General features: G+C 38.2%; 1 protein-coding gene, 1 long non-coding RNA gene and 1 other non-coding gene across 3 annotated transcripts; 2 read left to right on the plus strand and 1 right to left on the minus strand.

The window, feature by feature from the left end:
- The first annotated feature begins 5,626 nt into the window (after window positions 1–5,626).
- Window positions 5,627–23,222, plus strand: LOC114823237 (phenylacetaldehyde oxime monooxygenase CYP71AN24-like). Its single transcript, XM_070812497.1, has 3 exons — window positions 5,627–6,587; window positions 6,682–7,304; window positions 23,032–23,222. Exons 1-2 carry the CDS (start codon window positions 5,655–5,657, stop codon window positions 7,300–7,302), a joined length of 1,554 nt encoding a protein of 517 aa, XP_070668598.1. The 5' UTR covers window positions 5,627–5,654; the 3' UTR covers window positions 7,303–7,304; window positions 23,032–23,222.
- LOC139191581 (uncharacterized) lies at window positions 7,130–24,052 on the minus strand. Its single transcript, XR_011575662.1, has 2 exons — window positions 23,032–24,052; window positions 7,130–7,304 (listed from the first exon to the last, which is right to left on the minus strand). It is a non-coding gene; the product is annotated as an uncharacterized lncRNA (long non-coding RNA).
- On the plus strand, window positions 21,235–21,339 carry LOC114821256 (small nucleolar RNA R71). Its single transcript, XR_003768702.1, has one exon. It is a non-coding gene; the product is annotated as a small nucleolar RNA R71 (small nucleolar RNA).
- Window positions 24,053–24,168: the final 116 nt, after the last annotated feature.

The following is a 24,168-nucleotide window of genomic DNA, read 5'->3' on the forward strand; positions in this document are numbered from 1 at the left end:
AGTCGATTCATCCGCTACTTCTTCAAAATCAAAAGTATCTCATATCATTAAGGTTGCAATCACTCTAGGTTTGGTGAACCTGTTTCGACCCTCAAATTCTTGAGTCGGCCCGCTAGGCGTTGTGAGCTGCACGTGCCAATTTACCACCCTTGAATCAAATCCTTAAAGATTAAGTCACCAACTGGAAGAAGCGCCCATCACTCTTGAAGATCATACCGTTGACCAAACTGCTTAGGGTTCATATGAAAATGCTGCGAACTTCCTTGATCTTTCAAAGCATGCATGTCCTGAAACTGCTCGTGGTCATGTTTAAGTTCGAGATCAAGCCTTGACAGCCTTTAAAGAAATTACAAGTCCGATTCAAGATCAAGTGTCCACCACCCTTGAATCAAATCCAGTTCAAGATTAAGTCTGTGGAAAGTCCCTTGGAGGAAACTAGAAAACCCTCCAACCCAGTTCAAGAATAAGCCTGTGGAAAGTCAACAATTGAAGGAAACCAGAAAATCCTCCGAACCAGTTCAAGATCAAAGCTGTGGAAAGTCAACAAGCACAACAAAATACGTGCCGATTCACCCACTACCAAAGCAAAAGATCATCTACCACATGATGCTCCTTGTGGTCCAATTTCAACCTTCAAGATCAAGCCTCAACGGCCTTTGAAGAAATTTCAAACAAAGTTCAAGATCAAGCCCCAACGGCCCTTTAAGAAATCACCAACCCAGTTCAAGATCAAGCCTCAACGGCCCTTGGATCAACATCTGCAGTAAGGGACTTCAAAACGCATCTTCTACACGTGACAAGCACATGTATACGACGCGCCTTGAAGTGGGGGCATTTGTAGACATCGAAATTTCGGTAAAATAAATGTTGATCAATAATTAAAATTTCAATGTTTATGTGTCACATAAATTTTACACATAGCATGTGACTAAACGAAAAATCAAAATAAATCAGAAAAGTCATCAAACAGGACACGTGTCAACACCTGGCAGAAATGATTTATTTCATCTGATTATTTAAATCCAAAAAAATCAAGTTTTGGAATTCTATAAATAGGAGGCCATGGCATTCATTTTTGGACACCAATTCATAACCAATTCACATCATACCACAACCTTGAAGCTTTGAAACTCAAAAGCTCCCAAGCAAATCCCGAAGGATCAAGAGAGCTCTCTTCGTTCTTCGTCAAATCCTCATTCAAAATCAAGCCCCAACGGCCTTTGAAGAACTTCCAATGATTCAAGATCAAGCCCCGACGGCCCTTGAAGAAAGTGTCCATCATTCATCATTCGTTCATCCCTAGATCAAGCCCCGACGGCCCTTTGGACCAACAACATCAAATCCACCCATTACAAAGATAGAATCAGAGGCTAAATTTGTAGAAGAGATTGTAACCCTTAAATCATCAATACAAATATTATTTTGTACACGTGTTTCTTGTCTCGTTCATCGCAGGAATTTCCGTGTTTACAGTTATCATTAGAACGCAAGTCCACCTCTGCTATAATAGTAGAGAGGAGTGTTGTCCTTGCATCACGGCATGGGTTCGAACTATGTTGGTTCCCTAATTTAACATCTAATATAACAAATCTATCTTTGACCTGAAAAAATGTTATCATCAGAACTGTTCGTTGTTATTTAAAAATTATTGGGTTAAGTCAGGATAATTATTTTTTAAGGGTGGTTTTAGATTGGTCATAACTTTTTTTAATAAACAAACAATATTATTTAGGTGAAGGATGAGTTTAGCCTCACAATGGACTGAAGAGAATCGAACCTAAGACCTCTTACTTACAAATGAAAATGAATACCACTAGACATCTCAATAATGTGGTCGTAATCTTTTAAAGCAATTCAAATAACTACCTAAAGTTTGGAAAAATAGACATCTTTTAGGTTCACTAGCGTTCAATTATGATATGGACAAATATTAAGCATGTTTTAACTCTAAGGTCATCTATGGAGATTTGAATCTCCAAATTGACGCCATTTGGCTAAGCAAAAGCAAATTTATAGTTGAACTTGGCTAAAATGAGTCAATTTGGGGAGAGAGACTTTCCAAAGACGTCGATTAGTGAAAACTAACTTTAGTATTTGTCCACATCATCACTTAATGCTAGTAATGTCATCACTTAATTTGGTAAAGTATCCAAAGACCTACCAGATGTCTAATTTTCAAAACCTTATGTAGTTATTTGGAATGTTTTAAAAGGTTGAGATTAATTTAAAAGACTAGGTAGTTTTTTGTACTTAACAAAAAATTATTTGTAGAAAAATTCATTTGATTTGTAGACCTTTAAGCCATCTATATATGTCAAACAAATTGATAATTTTAGTAACAAACGGTATTGATTTATATGAATGACCAAATGAGTTTCAATATCTTAGCGGTATTTGCACGTGGTTCAATATCCTAACAGGTAAGGTGTTGGGATTTCACCCATACATACGGGGGTTCGAAACTCTCCTCACCTCTAGATTATTGTAAGAACATCTCCAAAGGAGATAAAATGTCCACATAAGCTATAACAATAGAAAAAAAAGATAGCCACTAATTGTTTCCAACCGAAATGTCCAATCTTATGTAGCATGACATGAAATGACTATAAAGGGGCTTGCTGTCAAATTTGACAACAGCTTCAAATTTTCTTTATTAATTATTAAATGTCTTTTATTAATAATTAAATGTCATTTATTATTGGATTGTTGAACAATAGAGTTTGTTTTATGTACAACCTTTTTCTTCTTTTTTAATCAACAAGTTCTTTTCAATATAAGCGACGATGCTTTGTGAAATACAGTTATTCATTCTTCAATAGGCATCCTACATTATTTTGTGAACTCTCAAATTTTTTCAGACTTATCTTTTGATTCAGCGGAGGAGTCTGAAAAAATTTGAGGCATGTTCACAAATATTTTGTTGTTAATTAATATTTTCAATTAAGGGGTTGTTTTTTGTTGGATTATTTGTATTAATATTTTGTTGTTCAAGATTATGAATTTGTTATGAATTATTTATATATGTAATATTTAAAATATAAAACAGAAATTAAGAAAAAAAATAATGTGATAAAATAATAATTTAATTCGATATATTGGGTGGAGAGCAAAACATTAAAATATGTCAAAATGCTACATAGCTGTCAAATTTAAATTTTACGTTCAAAATTTAACATCTCCTTTGAAGATGTTCTAATAGTTTCGAAACTTCTCCCTTAATAATAATAAAAATAAAAATAAAAGAGTTTCAAATTAAATGAATTTCTCTAAAAATATTTCTTATTATATTTATATAATAATATGAACAGAGGAAATCAAGGAAGTATAATCCAATTGGAATGGTGGCTGGGATTCACCCTTTACAAAGTCAGACAAACAATAATGCAAATTTAATCCTAGCAGACAATAATGCAATTATAATTGCATAATATTTTTATTTTTATTTAATCAACATCATACTGCATGATGATACTTTATTGAATCACTGCATGAAACATGACAAACATATGGAGCGAGATGGCTTTCTAATGGCTTTCTAATGCAGTTGAGCATGCTTTACTTGTGGATTTAGGGTTTTTCTCAACTGTTCTTCATGTTCTTTTTTTGTGCCGTTTTTAGAAATTCTGTGCACATGTTGAGATGCTTTTAATTGGAGAATTTTTTTAGTAAGGAGCTGTTGGGTGTGAATCATGTGTGATTTCCTTTTTTATTTTATTTTTACTGGATTTTAGGATCCATATGATCCAATCATATAATCCATATATGGAAATGAAATGGAAGCAAATCAAAATCCAACTACTTCTAAGCAATGATTATTCATTTGATAGAAAACTTCATTTTAATCTTTAAAAAATATGAGTTTTAGACTATAACATTGTGTAAGATTAAAATCCAATTTCAGTTCTTAGTACATTTAATCATCTCATTTATTAGTTATATTTTGATGTTTTATTTATTTTTATTTTAAAGTATTAATTACATTTAAATTTAATTTTTATTTCATTCATCAAAATATATTTTAATGTCTACATTTAGGCAACTAATTTTTTTATAATATATATATATATATATATATATATATATTCCGATAACAATTTTGTATATTCTTCGTTCAAACAAACATTAATTCAAATTTAATCCTAGCAGACAATAATGCAATTATAATTGCATAATATTTTTATTTTTATTTAATCAACATCATACTGCATGATGATACTTTATTGAATCACTGCATGAAACATGACAAACATATGGAGTGAGATGGCTTTCTAATGGCTTTCTAATGCAGTTGAGCATGCATGATGACACTTTATTGAATCACTGCATGAAACATGACAAACATATGGAGCGAGATGGCTTTCTAGTGGCTTTCTAATACAGTTGAGCATGCTTTACTTGTGGATTTAGGGTTTTTCTCAACTGTTCCTCAGGTTCTTTTTTTGTGCCGTTTTTAGAGATTCTGTGCACATGTTGAGATGCTTTTAATTGGAGAATTTTTTTAGTAAGGAGCTGTTGGGTGTGAATCATGTGTGATTTCCTTTTTTATTTTATTTTTACTGGATTTTAGGATCCATATGATCCAATCCTATAATCCATATATGGAAAAGAAATGGAAGCAAATCAAAATCCAACTACTTCTAAGCAATGATTATTCATTTAATAGAAAACTTCATTTAATCTTTAAAAAAATATGAATTTTAGACTATAATATTGTGTAAGATTAAAATCCAATTTTAGTCCTTAGTACATTTAATCATCTCATTTATTAGTTATATTTTGATGTTTTATTTATCTTTTTATTTTTATTTTAAAGTATTAATTACATTTAAATTTAATTTTTATTTCATTCATCAAAATATATTTTAATGTCTACATTTAGGCAACTAATTTTTTTATAATATATATATATATATTCCGATAACAATTTTGTATATTCTTCATTTAGGTACATTAATACATTTGAATATTTCGGTATATCCATCGATACAAACATATAGGTATATTAATTCAATATAATGCATTTCGGTACGTACATTTTGGTACACACATTTGAGTATTGACTTTTAGGGACATTAATTCAATATACTATATTTCGGTACATACATTTTGGTATGTACATTTTGGTACTTACATTTCGGTATTGACATTTAGGTACATTAATTCAATATAATACATTTCGGTAGATACATTTAGGTTCATTATAATATATTTCGGAACAATTGTAGATACAAATATTTCAGTACAAAAAATTAATTTTATATATTTCGGCACAGTCATTTTTGTACACTTATGTATTTATATATTTTTGTATCACAAATTTCTTTTAATATTTTCTCATTTTTGTTCATTTATACTTGGAGAACTAAATATGTGCATATTAATAAAATTAAAATTTAATGTGGAGACATTAAATAAAAATACACATTAAATAACAAAATATAAATTTTGATAAAAATACACTTCAAGAAAAAAAATTGAATATGTAATCTAGCACCAGATTTTTTAAAATTTTAATCTTTTGCAAAGATTCAAGTTAAAAAAAAAAAAAAAAACCCTTGATTTGACCTGGAAATTCTAGAGATTTGTGTCCTATATAAACCCAGCAAACCCAGAATTCTATCCAGACAAACCCAGCAACAAGAGCTAGAACAGCAATGGCTCTTCTAGCACTTGTGTTTGAGCAGCTGCAGAAGAATGTCTTTCTTCTTCCTCTTCTCCTCCTTTCTGCGTTTATTCTCTTTTCGTTTACTAGATCATCGTCCAATGGCGATGAGAAACGCAAACTCAAGTTACCACCTTCCCCTCCAAGGTTGCCATTGATCGGAAACCTTCACCAGTTAGGCACATTCCCGCACCTTTCTCTCCATGCTCTCTCGAAAAAGTATGGCGATTTAATGCTAGTGCATTTGGGGAAAGTTCCGACTCTGATTGTTTCGTCTGCAGAGATGGCCAAGGAGGTGATGAAGACGCAGGACATTGCTTTCTGCAGCCGGCCAAAAGCCACTGCTCCAGGAATATTGTTCTATGACGCTCATGATGTGGGGTTTGCTCCTTACGGGGAGTACTGGAGGCAAGTTCGGAAAATCTGTGTTCTTGAGTTTCTCAGTCTTAAGAAGGTGTCACAGTTTCAGTACGCAAGGGTGGAAGAAGTTTCCGAGTTGGTCGGAAAGATTCGCAAAGTGTCGAGTCTCAATGGCGGGGGTCCTATTGTTCTGAGTGATCTGCTGGTGGCAACCTCCAACAACATCATCTGCAGGTGTATTCTCGGACAAAAGTTTGAGGGCGAAGAGAACAAGTGGTTCGGAGATCTGACGAAAGATTTGATCTGCCAACTCACGAGTTTCAGTTTTACGGATTACTTTGGTCCGAGGATGAGTTGGCTCGACCGTGCTAGGGGCCACATTAAACATTTGACATCAATTTGGTCCGAATTTGATAAGTTTTTCGATAAGTTGATTGCCGAACATAAGGAGGCAGAGAAAGAAGGCAAGCCTCGCAAGAAGGATTTCGTGGATATTCTCCTCCAAGTTCAAAAGGATGGCAATGACTTTGAGCTCAAAAGTGACCACCTCAAAGCACTTCTACTGGTCTGTATATATCCCCCTTCATACTTACTCTCTTTAACAATAACATTATATATATGGCTGAAGATTGATTTGGCTTCTTAAGTTACGATTTCAGGACATGTTTGTCGGAGGAAGTGATTCTAGTTGGACTGCCATGATATGGTTGATGACAGAGCTTGCGAAAAATCCGCGTGTGATGAAGAAAGCCCAAGAAGAGGTAAGAAGAGTGGTGGGGAAAAAGGGATTTGTAGATGAGAGTGTTGACATCCCCCAAATGACCTACATGATATGTTGCATCAAAGAAAATATGAGAGTTCATCCTCCGGGACCTCTTTTACTTCCCCGTGAAACAAGTACAGATGTGAAATTGGGAGGTTACAACATCCCTGCGAAAACACAAGTGTTTGTCAGCGCGTACTCGGTACAAAGGGACCCCAAAGTCTGGGACAAGCCCGATGAATTTTACCCGGAGAGGTTCGAGGAAAAGTCCGTTGGTTTCGTAGGTCAGGAGTTTGAACTCATCCCGTTCGGTGCTGGGAGAAGGGTGTGCCCTGGACTTGGCTTTGCGGTTGCTTCAACTGAATATGTATTTTCCAACCTTCTATATTGGTTTGATTGGAAATTGCCTAGTGGTGCTAAAGCATTGGCCGAGACCATGGACACCGATGAAGTTTACGGACTCTCAGTCCATAAGAAAGCTGCTCTCAACCTTATCCCAATCCCATACGACCCTTGATCCTATCGATAGGATTTTTACTACTCATGTGAACGGGCTTAAATTTCCTATTTTACTTGTAAGAATCACAATGTTATTGTAGTATAAACGGATTTCGCAAGATCGTCTCCACAGGGATTATTAAATAATTCGAACTAATCAGATTCCATTTAATTATTATAAAGTAGAAATTGAAGTGATTGATTTTATAACCTAATTAAAATAAAAACGAAATTAATGAATTAAAATAAACAATCTGCAATATTAGAGCTGGAGAGAAAAGAAAACAGTTTTGGGAGAATAAAATTAAGAAAGCACTAGGATTCCACCATCACCTAGCAATCCTATGAATTTTTACCAATTACTTATGATCTACACATGCCACTTTGAAGGTTAGAAGTGGTTGTAGCTTTGAAGAAGATGAAGCATAGAAAAGCAGTAGGCCCAGACGATATACCAATCGAAGTGTGGAAAGTTTTGGGAGAGACAGGTATAACATGGCTCACTGACCTTTTCAATAGGATTTTGAAAACGAAGAAGATGCCAAATGAGTGGCGAATAAGCACTTTGGTGCCTATCTACAAGAATAAGGGCGATGTACAAAATTGCATGAACTATAGGGGTATTAAGCTAATGAGTCATACAATGAAACTCTGGGAGAGAGTCATTGAGCATAGATTGAGGCAAGAGACACGGGTTTCGGACAACCAATTCGGGTTCATGCCAGGGCGCTCAACCATGGAGGCAATCTATCTCTTACGAAGATTGATGGAAAGATATAGAGATGGGAAAAAGGATTTACACATGGTCTTTATAGATTTGGAAAAAGCGTATGATAGGGTCCCAAGAGACATCCTTTGGAGGATTTTAGAGAAGAAAGGAGTACGAGTAGCATATATCCAAGCTATACAGGATATGTATGAAGGAGCAAAGACTGCCGTAAGAACTCATGAAGGACAAACCGAAAGCTTCCCCATAACTGTAGGATTACATCAAGGCTCATCCTTAAGTCCTTACCTTTTTGCGTTGGTAATGGATGAGTTAACAGGACATATTCAAGATGATATTCCTTGGTGTATGCTTTTCGCAGACGATATAGTGTTGATAGATGAAACTCAGGAAGGGGTAAATGCAAAGCTTAACCTTTGGAGAGAAGTGTTGGAATCTAAAGGTCTTCGCTTAAGCCGATCAAAGACAGAATATATGGAGTGCAAGTTCAGTGCAAATGGAGGCCAAAACGAGTTAGGGGTGAGGATCGGAGATCAAGAAATACCAAAGAGCGACCGTTTTCGTTACCTAGGATCTATCTTGCAAAAGAACGGAGAATTAGATGGAGATCTCAACCATAGAATACAAGCTGGATGGATGAAGTGGAAGAGTGCATCCGGCGTGTTGTGTGACCGCCGTATGCCACTGAAGCTCAAGGGAAAATTTTATAGGACGGCAATAAGGCCGGCGATGCTGTATGGCACAGAATGTTGGGCGGTGAAGCATCAACACGTACACAAAATGGGTGTAGCGGAGATGAGGATGCTTCGTTGGATGTGTGGGCACACGAGAAAGGATAAGATTAGGAATGAGGATATCCGGGGTAAAGTAGGAGTAGCCGAAATTGAAGGAAAGATGAGAGAAAATCGGTTACGGTGGTTTGGACATGTGCAAAGAAGGCCTACTGACGCTCCGATTAGAAGATGCGACTATGGGACAGAGGTTCAGGGCCGAAGGAGTAGAGGAAGACCTAGGAAAACTTTGGAAGAGACCCTAAGAAAAGACTTAGAGTACTTGGATCTAACGGATGACATGACACAGGACAGAACACAATGGCGTTCTAAGATTCATATAGCCGATCCCACTCAGTGACTTGGATTTTCCAAGTCTCCAACCGAGAAGTTTTCCTCACTCGGGAAATTAAGGGAATACTACCTCAACCTACATGCTCCACTCACAAAGCTTCAACATACAAGCTTCAACAAAAGAAAATTCAAAGAACTTAGCGAAGAAGGCTTTGGTGTATTTAACACAATACGTTGAAATGAAGGAAAGCTTATTTATTGATATCCCCGATAAGTTACAAATATGTACATATACTTGAGTCAAAATAAACAAACAAGAGGGAGCCTTCACAAAGGTTGCTTAGGAGAAGTCTCAGCAGTCGGTAGAGCCCCAGAAAGAGAAGGCACCGGAGGGGGATCATTCGGAGCCTCAGTACTGGACAGAACCCTAGAAGGAGGAGGCATCAGAGGTTGATCATTTGGAGCTTCATTACGCGGTACAGCCCCAGAAGACGAAGGCAATAAATGCCTTTGGAACAAACCCACAAATATCTGATGATCAAGTAAAACCTGACCATCAGATTCCTTCATCTGGTCAAGCTTCCTCTTCATGTTTGTAGCATAGTCATGTGCGAGCCGGTGCAACTGTTTATTCTCATGCTTGAGCCCTCTAATCTCCTGTTTGAGACTCATCACTTCAGCCGCCAATGATTCAACTTGGCGGGTTCGAGCAAATAGGCGTTGGGCCATATTAGACACAGAACCTGCACACTGAACACTAAGAGCCAGAGAATCCTTAACAGCCAACTCATCAGACCGTTTGGAAAGTAGTCTGTTATCTTTGGGAGTGAGAAGGTTCCTGGCCACTACCGCAGCGGTCATATCATTCTTCATCACGGAATCCCCAACGGTAAGAGGACCAGTAGGGGAGACGAAGGATGGGCGCCATATGTTGTCTGGAGAAGGCGGGGCTGTCTCTTCAACAAGGTTCAAGTCAAAACGACGGTCGGAGGGGCCAGACATTTTCAAAGGTGTTGAAGAGAGAAGAGGTCGGACAAATCAAGATCTTAGAAGTGCAAGAATGGAGCTTCTACTGGTGGATATTCAAGTGTCCTTTGGAACTTAATGTCAGCCCCTATAAAAATCTGCACTCGATGAAGCTTCAGAAATCGAAGAGGCGCCTGCTCAGAAATCGAAGAGGCGTTTACTTTCTCAAAAGCTGGGCTGCTCAGAGACCACGAGGGTCGATCTCAGAAATCGAATAGTCGTGTGCTTTCTCAAAAGCTGGGCTGCTCAAAGACCACGAAGGCCGATCTCAGAAATCGAAGAGGCTTGCTTTCTCAAAAGCTGGGCTGCTCAGAGACCACGAGGGCCGATCTCTGAAATCGAAGAGGCACCTACTTTTCCAGCCCTGTCAGCACCTGTCACACGCACACTCAGCTTTGCGAAAATTATGGGCATTCTGTCGAAGATTTCTGGCGAAGTAGAAAGCACATGAATCGTACTGTTCAATCACCCACTTCCCACACGCAACAGTAGCTCATGGGTACCACATATAACTCTGCCAAAGTTCTCTGACAAAGTTCTCTGACAAAGTTGAGACACGTGAAGCTTGCAGCTCCCACTACATCACTCTGACCAAGAAGGGTAAAAGATTAGCAAAGAAACAACACTAACAAAGTTTAGACACATAAATTTTGAAGGTCTAGCTACCATATTATTACCCACAAGGGTAAAGGAACAGTACCACTGCTGGATAATTGGAAAGTCCCGGTGTGTCAACCTCTGTGCTTCGTGGCAAGGTAGACTAGCAAACATGCCAAACCTTTACTCACATTCGAGAAAACACTCCCAACAAGATTGCTTGCTCCAAAATCGAAGAGGCACCGCCCTCCGAATCTCGAGAGCCAGACTCCTAACATGATTACTTTCTCAAAAATCGAAGAGAGGGTAAAGGAACAGTACCACTGCTGGATAATTGGAAAGTCCCTGTGTGTCAACCTCTATGCTTCGTGGCAAGGTAGACTAGCAAACATGCCCAACCTTTACTCACATTCGAGAAAACACTCCCAACAAGATTGCTTGCTCCAAAATCGAAGAGGCACCGCCCTCCGAATCTCGAGAGCCAGACTCCCAACATGATTACTTTCTCAAAAATCGAAGACACCACTCTCCGAATCTCGAGAGCCAGACCCCTAGTAGGATTGCTTTCTCAAAAATCGAAGAGGCATCGTTCTCCGAATCTCGAGAGAGAGCCAGATCCCCGACAGGATTGCTTGTTCAAAAACCGAAGAGGCACCACTTTCCCAACTTCAAGAGCTGGATCTCCTTGGATAAAGTTTGTCTGTAATCTTCACACGCAACATCAGCTTTCCAGATACCACAGACCACTTTTTCAAAGTGCTCTGACAGAGTTAAAACTTGTGAAGCTGGCAGCTCCCACTACCGTGCTATGACCAAGCAGGGTAAAGGAATAGCATTATTACTTGATGTTAGGGAGACTCCTATATATGTCGACCTCCATCCCCAACGGACATGCAGACCTGCAAAAATGCTCAACCCTTCCTCTTATCTGAGAGGGTACTCCCAACGAAGCCTTTCGAAATATTCAGCTTTCTTTCCCCCCGATAATACCTCTGTAAACAAGCTATACTAGAGCAAGAATATCTCATATCATCAGGGTTAAAAGCAAGAGTATCCCATATCATGCTTTTTCCCTGTCTTTTCCTTTGGCCTTGTTCTTACCTGCAAGACAAGGAGAAAGAGAGCAATCAGTCAGCACTTGGAATTAAGCTTCCAGCCAGGAACTGACTGCCTGGAACCCCTTACCTGATTACTTACCTGGCATTGCTCTCGAGTACTCATCTTCAACATCTTATGCTTCCAGGGAAGATCCCGCATCTGCCTGAGGAACAGATAGGGCAAGTGAGAAGGATACAAGGAAGCATGTGGAGACAAGCGTAACAGCACACGTGCCGATACATCCATTACTCTGTCAAAAGCAAAAGTATCCCATATCAGCAGGGTCGAACGTACTCTAGATTTGATGGACTTGTTTTGACCCTCAAATTCTTCAGTCGGCCTTATCTCTGGAGGAAACCAGAAAACCCTCCAGTCCAGTTCAAGAATAAGCCTGTGGAAAGTTACTTCTTCAAAAGCAAAAGTATCCCATATCATCTCTTCTCATTTTTCTTCTCTTTATCCTTCATGCTGCCTGCAAGATAGGGAGAATGTGAACAATCAGCCGGAGCTCTGATTGCTTACCTTGTCTGTCACCTCTTTCAGCAGATCCCCTAGCTCGGCGACTTGGGGGACTCCTACTACATGGTTTGTATCGCGTTTGACCAAGCCTGAAACTACAAGTAAGCTTCAAGTGACATTGATACATTACCTTGTGCATCTCCACCAGTTACATATACCACCCCTGGATGGAGGAAGAGTACTTCCAGAGAAGATGCCATATCTACCTATGAGACAGATAAGGAAAGTCAAGACGATACCACACTTCAGTACTTAGAAGTTTCGTGGTTACGAGATCATTCTCCCACAATATTTCCTAATGTCATTTGTACTAAATCATTCACTTGTACTCACTAAATGAGAGCTTGAACCTATGTACTTGTGTAAACCCTTCACAATTAATGAGAACTCCTCTATTCCGTGGACGTAGCCAATCTGGGTGAACCACGTACATCTTGTGATTGCTTTCCTATCTCTATCCATTTATATACTTATCCACACTAATGACCGGAGCAATCTAGCGAAGATCACAAAAAGTGACCGTTTTCGCTACCTAGGATCTATCTTGCAAGAGAACGGAGAATTAGATGGAGATCTCAACCATAGAATACAAGCTGGATGGATGAAGTGTAAGAGTGCATCCGGCGTGTTGTGTGACCGTCGTAGGCCACTGAAGCTCAAGGGAAAATTTTATAGGACGGCAATAAGGCCAGCGATGTTTTATGGCACAGAATGTTGGGCGGTGAAGCATCAACACGTACACAAAATGGGTGTAGCGGAGATGAGGATGCTTCATGGGATGTATGGGCACACGAGAAAGGATAAGATTGGGAATGAGGATATCCGAGGTAAAGTAGGAGTAGCCAAAATTGAAGGAAATATGAGAGAAAATCGGTTCCGGTGGTTTGGACATGTGCAAAGAAGGCCTACTGACGCTCCGGTTAGAAAATGTGACTACGGGACAGAGGTTCAGGGCCGAAGGGGTAGAGGAAGACCTAGGAAAACTTTGGAAGAGACCCTAAGAAAAGACTTGAGTACTTGGATCTAACGGAGGACATGACACAAAACCGAGCGCAATGGCGTTCTAGGATTCATATAGCCGACCCCACTAGTGGGAAAAGGCTTTGTTGTTGTTGTTGTTGTTGTTGTTGTATATTCTACTTGGAACCTCCAACGTAGAACGTATATCTAACATGCAACCTGTCCGGACGTTCGGATCAAATCTGAACATGAAAGACTCATTATGCTTTATGAAAATCCTTTGAAAAACCATGCAATCCTTAAGACGTGATATTCATCCTAAGTGAAATTACAATTATCAATCACAAGAAGCCAACATCAATTTCAGGGAACCTTCTGACCAAAATTGCATCAAATTACTTTTCTAAAAATCCTAATGGTGATCAGGCATTAAAACAATTAGATAGTTTTTATCCCGGTGATTAACAATTCAAAGTACGCATGCAATCAATCATAAGCAATTAAATAAAAATCACATATTCATGCTAAGGCTCAAGGCTTCGCCCTAGCAATAGAAATTAGTTCCGCATACTCCTAATTGAAATCATAGAAAATATATTTCAGAAAATGATTGAAAGCACCTCCAAGTAAAAAGTCTTCAAAACCCTAACAATTCTCTCTGTCTCCAAAATTGCATAAAAGAAAGCGTACCCTAAAACTGTAGACGGCTATGCAATATATTTTCCAAGCCACCCCCCAAACCCTAGGAAACATAACCCTAAATTAAATGATAAAATTCGTCTAAAATCTGAACAGCCACGTTTTGGCCCATAAGCTGCTCCAAAACTGGCCCAATATAGCTGGATTTAATGTTTGGAATATTCTGAACACTTTTCCAGAAGGCCACGAACCCATCCGAGGTCATCTTGGGCTCCAAAAACGTCATTTAAGCCCAAAAACGTCATTTTCCGGCACAACGCACTGCTTCTTTATTTCATCGCCAGAAAATAACCGCTTGGTGAAAAAATCCCAAATTTTGATACGATCAAGCTAAGTGACTCACGAACGTCCTCCAACTAGAATTACTCCATAATTCGTCCATTTGATCCTGTTTTGCTCCAGAGGAAGTCGAAAGTCCTATATTGAAAATACAATTCAAAGTATCAAAATTCTTCTAATATATTAACCAAAATATACTAAGATTAGGGTAAAATATATAATATAAAATCTACTCATCAAATACCCCCAAACTTAGCTTTTTGCTTGTCCTCAAGCAAAACAAGACTCAAACAAAAATAAAAACTTAACAAACTAAACAACTAGCTAAATTTAACTGACAAAAATTTTCACCTTCAAAGTTGCAATCCATAGCAAATTTTAAAAACTAGAACATTTTTTCAAAAGTTCCAACCAATCCCACCACAGAGTCTAAGCCATTTAGAATCAATTAGAAAAGAATTCACAGACTTCCTTTGGTGTAAAGTGAACCAACATAGTTAAGGAGACTCGACTAAAACTCTTACCTCTCGTCATTCTTTATTTCACACTTACTAACTTTAAATATAACTATTTTTTATTTTTATTATTTATATATATATATATATATTTTAGTAACAGTAATGGTCGTGCAATGTCGGTTCACTTAAGCTTTCAATCCAACCCATGTAGCGAGCTTTAGGCCAATGACTCCCAAACCACTAGGGCTTTAGGGCACTAGGTGTAGAACACCCCTAAGGACTTATTAACCCGAGCTGAAAAGGCTATGAAACCAACTAACCACCCTACCCCATGCCAAAACTCTACCGTTTGACGCGAGAATCACTGCTGATTAGGCAGGACTGGCCCGGTTACTAGGCAAAACCTTGGGTGAGACAATTATTACTTTATTCACAATAATAACTGACTTTACTTAAAACAAAAATTAAAAATAAACTTAGACTAAAAGCAAGTGTTTCAATCTCACTCCCCACAAACCATGTTGGTGTGATGTGCAAAGTTCAAAGTATAATTCATGAATTAGTGTCTAAGCAACGATAAATAAAAAAGACTCTAATGTGGGATTAATCTTCACCATGTCCATTTGTTCTAACGTTTAAAATAATCTATGGATATTAACTTAAAAAAAATGAAAACTTTTAACCGACACAAAAATTAAAAACCTAAAATGTTATTTTCCCACCCCCAAACTTATATCACACTTTGTCCTCAAGGTGTGGAAAAAATAAAAGAAAATAAATTAACAACTTTACAATGAAATATTAAAATAGACACCATCTAAAGCTATGAATAAGTACAAAAATAGGACAAAGAAATGACCCAAACGACATGACAAGGAACAAAATAAAGAAAATAGAAGAATGGGGAAAAGAAATGCACCTGGGAGACGTGGCCTCCATTATGGCCTGACAAACATGTGGGCCTGGGAAAAATACAAAAACATTGGATTCCTGGGAAATGAAAGGGATCCAACTGGCGTGCAATTTGAAATTTTTTTTTTTTCTGGCTGACCTCGAGCACCGAGCCGACCTACTCTCTTCGTTTGATTAAACCCAGAGCCAAACGACTCTTTATTTCCCCATTGCAAAACAGTTGTCTCGGACAGGCAAGAAAAATGCCAGATTTGTACACGTGTCGCGCATCCGTGTCACCACTCCTTAGGATTCCAAATAAAAGGTTAAGATCAACCCATTTGCCCATATCTCTCTCTTTCTCGCAGACCCCATTTTGCTAAAATGAAAGGACCTCTTTGTCTCTCACATTTTTCTCTCCTTTCCCCAATTCATCTCTGCATCTCTTCTTCATTGCTCTAAAAAACGCAAGATCCTTCTTCCTCCCATTTTTTTCGCATTTCTCTCGGAACTCTTCCCATGTACCTCGACGCAAACCCGTAGCCTTAGCCACGCAACCACACTCTTTTCTGCAACAACCCAAAACAATTGCGGTCATGGAAATGTAGACACATTTCAGCTCCAATCGTCCCACAGAGGTAAACATCACCCCTAACCTGGTGTAATTCAATTTTTGTTTTCAATTTTTTTTTTCAATTTTTTTTAATTATTTTTATATGTATTTTTTTTTATATATATTTTTTTTTATGTATGTTTTTTTTTTATTAAAGAGAAAATCAAACAAAAATTAAAATTAGGAAAGAGTTTAGAAAAATTGGGTTGCCTCCCAATTAGCACTTTATTTTAAGTCTGTAGCTAGACGTTGCGGAAGTCTGGTGGCTAGATCACTGGTGCCTTCAGAGTCAAAGACTCGTATGCTGTATCAAAGGGTGACTCCACGTATGGTTTCGGCCTGTGACCATTCACCTTGAATGTGTTGCCTTGAGCCTTATTAGATACTTCAACTGCCCCATGAGGAAAGATTTTAGTAACCAAATATGGCCCAGTCCAACGAGATTTCAATTTCCCTGGAAACAACTTTAGCCTTGAACTGAATAGCAACACCTTTTGCCCTGGCTGGAATTCTTTCCGTAAAATTTGGCTATCATGAAACGCCTTAGTTCTTTCCTTGTAGATGCGAGAACTTTCATAAGCACCCTGACGAATTTCCTCCAGCTCATTGAGCTGCAATTTACGTTGTTCCCCAGCTGAGTCATATGAAAAATTTAACTCTTTAATTGCCCAGTACGCCTTATGTTCAAGTTCCATAGGTAGATGACATGCTTTCCCATAAATGAGTCGAAATGGTGACATCCCAATAGGAGTTTTATAAGCTGTCCTATAGGCCCACAATGCATCATTTAATTTTAAACTCAAATCTCTTCGTGTTGAACCAACTGTTTTCTCCAAAATGCGTTTTAATTTTCTGTTTGAAACTTTCACTTGACCAGATGTCTGTGGATGATAAGGTGTAGCCACACGATAATTAATCCCATATTTTGCCAACAAATTAGCAAATGGTTTATTAATAAAGTGCTTCCCCCCATCACTAAGAATAACGCATGGAATTCCAAAACACGGAAATATAACCCCTTGGAGGAACCTCAGGACTACTGATCCCTGATTAGTTGGTGCTGCAATGGCCTCGACCCACTTAGAAACATACTCCACAGCAACTAAAATATAGTGATTCCTATGGGAAAATGGAAATGGTCCCATGAAATCAATACCCCAAACATCAAATAATTCAACAATCAAAATACTTTGTTGGGGCATCTCATTCCTTTTGGACTGGTTGCCGACTCTTTGACACCTATCACAAGCCTTGCACCAATTATATGCATCTTTAAATAGTGTAGGCCAAAATAACCCGCTCTGCAAAAAAATTTCTGCTGTTCTTTTCTGCCCAAAATGTCCCCCACAAGCAAAATGATGAGCGAACCTTAACACACTTTCCTGTTCGGCTTCAGGAATACACCTGCGAATAATCTGGTATGGGCAATACTTAAATAGGTATGGGTCATCCCAGAAATAATGCTTCACATCAGATAAAAACTTCTTTTTCTGCTGCAACGTTAAATCTGGATGCATTACCCCTTTAACCAAATAATTAACCATATCAGCAAACCATGGTGTACGGAATTGGACTGCAAATAGCTGTTCATCTGGAAAACTCTCCCTCAGTGGTAGGGAATCATCTTCTGAAGCTGTCGGAATATTCAATCTAGACAAGTGGTCAGCCACCACATTTTCACTGCCCTTTTTATCTCTGATTTCTAAGTCAAACTCTTGCAATAAAAGAATCCAACGAATCAATCGAGGCTTAGCATCTTTTTTAGACAACAAATATTTCAAAGCTGCATGATCTGTATAAACAATCACTTTAGCCCTAACTAAATACGAACGAAATTTTTCCAAAGCAAAAACAACTGCCAACAATTCCTTCTCTGTTGTTACATAGTTTAGTTGTGCATCATTAAGGGTTCGACTAGCATAATAAATAACTTGGGGAAGTCTATCTTTCCGCTGTCCAAGAACTGCTCCCACTGCATAATCTGATGCGTCACACATCAGTTCAAAAGGTAGGCTCCAATTAGGAGTTGCAATAATGGGTGCTGTAGTGAGGAGTGTCTTTAACTTCTTGAAGGCCTCCAAACAAGCCTCATCAAAAACAAAATGAGCATCTTTAGCCAATAAATTACACAAGGGTCGGCTAATCTTGGAGAAATCCTTGATGAACCGTCTATAAAACCCGGCATGGCCAAGAAAAGATCGAACACTCTTAACAGTTGTCGGAGGTGCCAACTTTTCAATTGCATCAATTTTAGCCTTATCAACTTCAATACCCCTATTAGAAATCAAGTGGCCTAGGACAATTCCCTGCTTAACCATGAAATGACACTTTTCCCAATTTAAAACCAGGTTTGTCTTAATGCACCTTTCAATAACTAGAGATAAATTCTGCAAACATTGGTCAAAAGAATCCCCAAAAACAGAAAAGTTATCCATAAATACTTCAACTACATGTTCAACTAATCCGGTAAATATGCTCATCATGCAACGCTGAAACGTGGCAGGCGCATTGCACAAACCAAAAGGCATTCTTCTATATGCAAAAGTCCCAAAAGGACAAGTAAAGGTTGTCTTTTCTTGATCCTCAGGGGCAACCGTAATCTGGTTGTACCCTGAATAGCCATCCAAGACACAGTAGAAAGCACGACCAGCTAACCTTTCCAACATTTGATCAATGAATGGCAATGGAAAATGATCTTTTCTAGTACCAGCATTGATCTTTCTATAATCAACACACATACGCCACCCTGTAGTCAAACGAGTAGGCACAAGTTCATTATTATCACTTTTCACAACTGTAATACCAGAACGCTTTGGCACCACTTGAGTTGGACTAATCCACTTACTATCTGAAATAGGATAGATCATCCCAGCATCCAAAAGCTTCATAACTTCATTACGAACAACTTCTTTCATAATTGGATTCAACCGACGTTGAGCGTCAATGGCAGGTTTTACTTCATCCTCCATCAAAATTTTGTGCATACAAATTGTAGGGCTGATCCATTTAATGTCAGCTATAGTCCAGCCAATTGCATCTTGATGACTCCTTAAAATGCGCAACAATTTATCTTCTTCTGTTGATGATAAATCAGCAGCTATAATAACTGGCAGCGAAGAATCTGCACCCAAATAAGCATATTTCAAGTGTTCTGGAAGCACCTTTAACTCCAGTTTAGGTGGTTGTACCTTAGAAAGCTGCAACAGCTTTTTGGGTTCCCCCAAACTCTCAAAAACATGCCTCCAACGTGGGGGTTGAAAAGGAACACTTTCCAAAGCTGAAACATACTCAAAAACCTCTTCATCCTCTGTATTTTTATTCTCAAACCCATGCAACACATTTAACAATGGATCAGATGTCAACCGTGGCATAATTTCAGCATGTAATAAGCTGTCAAGCACATCAACACGCATACAATCAAGCACATCATCTGGCCTTTTGGTAGCTTCAAATAAACTGAACACAACAGATTGATCTTGCACTCTAAGTGTAAGTGTCCCAGCCTCTACATCAATTAACGTTCTAGTTGTTGCCATGAAGAGGCGTCCCAAAATAATCGGTGTTTGCATATCTGCATCCATATCCAAAATCACAAAATCTGCAGGAAGATATAGATTATCCACTTTAATAATTAGGTATTCAATAATACCCCTTGGATAAGCAACTGAACGGTCCGCAAGTTGTAGAATAACTGATGTAGGCTTGATTTCTCCTTGTCCTAGTCTCTGAAAAACAGAAAAATGCATTAAATTAATACTAGCACCTAAATCAATTAAAGCAGTTTAAAATGAGAATTTCCAATTGTGCATGAAATTGTAAAACTCCCTGGATCTTGTTTCTTTGGGGGCAACTTGTGTATCAGGACAGCGATGCACTGTTCTGTAAGAATCACTTTCTCAAAATCAACAAGCTTCTTTTTCTTTGTGCAAACATCCTTCAAAAACTTGGCATAAGACGGAATGTTCTTGATGGCATCAATTAACGGCAGATTAATCTGAACTCTAGACAAAGTCTTCATAAAATCTGTCAATTGTTGATCTTTAACTTTAGGCTTCAACCTTTCAGGATAAGGCATAGGTGGCTCATAAACACGATCCTCAACAATATCTGCACCATTTGTGGAACTGTTCAATGACCGTTCAGAATCTTTTGAATTGGCAGATTTTTCAACATTCCCCGAATCTGTTTTTGGCTAGGAAGCCACCCGCGAATTTTGAACGCAATTTTCATCCCTGTTATCAAAACTTTTGCCGGATCATAGAACTCTAACTGCCTTGCAATCTGCACCTACCCTTGGATTTGGTTCGGTTTGGCTGGGAAATGTACCCGGTGCCCTTCCAGAAACCTACAAAACAATCTGTCCCATCTGTTTTTCCATGTTTTTCACTGTTGCCTGCATATTTTGAATTTCTTGAGTGGTAGTATTTGCCAATTTTTCAATTGCAACCTCCCAAGCAGCCTTAGGTGCAGCAGGTTGCTGTACCTGCTATTGAAATTGAGGCCTAGTGTGCTGTTCCTTGTCCCACCTTAGATTACGATGATCTCTCCAACCTGGGTTGTAGAAATTAGAATACGGGTCATATCAGGGACGCTGGAAATTGTTAAATGCATTAACCTGCTCTGCTGTAAAATCTGGTGAAACATCTTTATGTGGGCAGCTCATAAAATCGTGAGTTATCATGTTGCAAATGCTGCAGGCAGCTTGTAAGGGCTGCTGTACAGCAACCTGAGAACCTGGCATTCTCTGTAATAACATGTTAAATTTTGCGTCAAGCCTTTTTTCCATTTTTTCAATTTGTGCTGTAACATACGGAGAACCGTTAGACATCTCAAAAACAGACCTAGATTGTGGCTATTCAACTGCCCACTGATGTGTATCTGCTGCCATTTTTTCAAATAACGAACAAGCCTCTTGTGCATTTTTGTCTTTGTACGAACCTTCGCATGAAGCATTGACAAGAGTTTTTGTAGTCATATTCAACCCTCTGAAAAATATATGCATTTGATGAGTAGTGTTAATACCCGAATGCAGACATTTTCTAATCAACTCTTTGAACCGCTCCCACGCCTCATGAAACTCCTCATTTGGTTTTTGGGCAAAAGATAAAATCTGAGTTCTCATGTCAAGAGTCTTAGAAGCCGGATAATACTTGTTTAAAAAATTTTCGCTAAGTTGGGCCCAAGTGCTAATGCTTCCAGATGGGAATGTGAGAAGCCATCTCCTTGCTTGATCTTTTAGTGTGTATGGAAATAACCGCAGCTTAATAGATTCGGCTAAAAATCCCCTCACCAAAATGTTTTTGCACCCCATTAAAAATTATGCAATGTGCATGTTAGGATCATCAGATGATAACCCATGAAACGTAGGTAGAATATTCAACATGTGCTGTTTTATTTCAAATGCAGTCTCTTCCTCCACTGCCGGATATGTAATGCAACTGGGTATATTTGTGGTATGGGCAGTCAGTGAATCACCCAGGGGCAGACCTGCCTCTGGAATTACAAACGCCATTTTTTCTTTGTTGTGCAGGTCCCCAGAAAAGACTGATTGCATAAATGTCTCCTGCAGAGGACGAACCCGCTGCAAATTTTGCTCTCTGCGCCTCCTCCTTAAATTCTGCTCAAGTTCTGGATCAAATGGAATCAATTTCTGCACTGTTGAACGGGTGCTGACCATGCACAGATTTCTGAAATCTGCACTGTTGTACTGTTGTAATCTGTAAAAATAAAATTAAAACGAAAATTAATTTTTTTTATATGTATAAACATCAATAACTAATTGAAAATCTGATTCGTAGGAATTATGTTAAAAAATCCCCGGCAACGGCGCCATTTTCTTGATAGGATTTTTACTACTCATGTGAACGGGCTTAAATTTCCTATTTTACTTGCAAGAATCACAAGGTTGTTGTAGTATAAACGGATTTCGCAAGGTCGTCTCCACAGGAATTATTAAATAATTCGAACTAATCAGATTCCATTTAATTATTGTAAAGTAGAAATTGAAGTGATTGATTTTATAACCTAATTAAAATAAAAACGAAATTAATGAATTAAAATAAACAATCTGCAATATTAGAGCTGGAGAGAAAAGAAAACAGTTTTGGGAGAATAAAATTAAGAAAGCACTAGGGTTCCACCATCACCTAGCAATCCTATGAATTTTTACCAATTACTTATGATCTACACATGCCACTTTGAAGGTTAGATTTTCCTAATTCATATTCTACTTGGAACCTCCAACGTAGAACGTATATCTAACAATTCTCTCTGTCTCCAAAATTGCATAAAAGAAAGCGTACCCTAAAACTGTAGACGGCTATGCAATATATTTTCCAAGCCACCCCCCAAGCCCTAGGAAACATAACCCTAAATTAAATGATAAAATTCGTCTAAAATTTGAACAGCCACGTTTTGGCCCATAAGCTGCTCCAAAACTGGCCCAATATAGCTGGATTTAATGTTTGGAATATTCTGAACACTTTTCCAGAAGGCCACGAACCCATCTGAGGTCATCTTGGGCTCCAAACGTCATTTAAGCCCAAAAACGTCATTTTCCAGCACTGCGCACTGCTTCTTTATTTCATCGCCAGAAAATAACCGCTTGGTGGAAAAATCCTAAATTTAGCTAAGTGACTCACGAACGTCCTCCATCTAGAATTACTCCATAATTCGTCCATTTGATCCTGTTTTGCTCCAGAGGAAGTCGAAAGTCCTATATTGAAAATACAATTCAAAGTATCAAAATTCTTCTAATATATTAACCAAAATATACTAAGATTAGGGTAAAATATACAATATAAAATCTACTCATCACCTATTAAGGATAGTAATCCAATGGTAGAATATGGAGACACTTGTCAAAAGATAAGATTAGGAAGGTTGTTAGAGTTAGTTACATTGTGACTTAGACAATAAGTTTCATAGAAGATAGTATATAGTCTTGATATTGTAAGAATGTAAATTGACAAAAAATATACATGAAAAGATTGCCTCTCTCTCTCTAAATCTTTCTCTATCTCTCTCTATCTTCTTTCTTCTTCTTCGTATCTTTCACAAGCTTTATACATCTCATTCTTCTCTGAGATTACAGCTTGGTTAACATGGTATCGTCGCCGGAATAGCTAATCGCTCAGTTGGATATTTTCGATCTGGAACTGCTTCTACTCATCATTTCTACTCTCATTATCATCATTGCTAGTTTCTTGGGGTTCTTCATCTTCTCTCTATCATTTTTCTTGGTGTTCGTCTGTTGTGCACACCAAGTGTTCGATATAAGTCTTCAATAGTTGTTCTTCTTCAAGATTTCAGGTTTCTTGCATAAATGGTTACTGCTTCACAACTGCAGATTATTCAGTCTCCAATTACATCCCTCATATCCACTGTTTCAACATCTGTGACAGTAAAGCTCGATGAGACCAATTACTTAGTTTGGAATTTTCAGATGCAACTTCTTCTTAAATGGTATGGAATTATGGGTTTTGTGGATGGATCCTCACCTTGTCCTATTCAATTCATAAGGGTTACATCTAATGGGTCTGAGGTTGATTCTGAAGGAGTTACTTGTCAAACATAATCTGATGCCTACAAGATCTGGAAGATGCACGATCGTGCATTGATGCAGTTGATTACTGCAACAGTCTCATCACCTGCCAAGAATTAGACCCGGCAATTTGATTGTTGTAAGAAGACTGTTGTCCAGATTTCCCATTAAAACGTGTCTGAGAACCACTATTATTAGTAGCCATCGCAGTAAGAAAAGAAGGTGGAGAAGCACTCTCAAGCATTGCTTCTTCAGCAAGCAATCCTATGGAACTCAATATGGCTCTTAGTATAAACCATTCTACAATAAGAATAAAGGTAAAGGGAAGTTCCAGTATTGTTCCAAATTTGGGAACAACAAGCCTTTTTATCCAAATCCAGCTCGTGGGATTCTTGGAACTTTACCAATTCA

Source organism: Malus domestica, chromosome 14 (assembly GCF_042453785.1).
Source record: "Malus domestica chromosome 14, GDT2T_hap1".
Taxonomy (NCBI): Eukaryota; Viridiplantae; Streptophyta; class Magnoliopsida; order Rosales; family Rosaceae; genus Malus; species Malus domestica.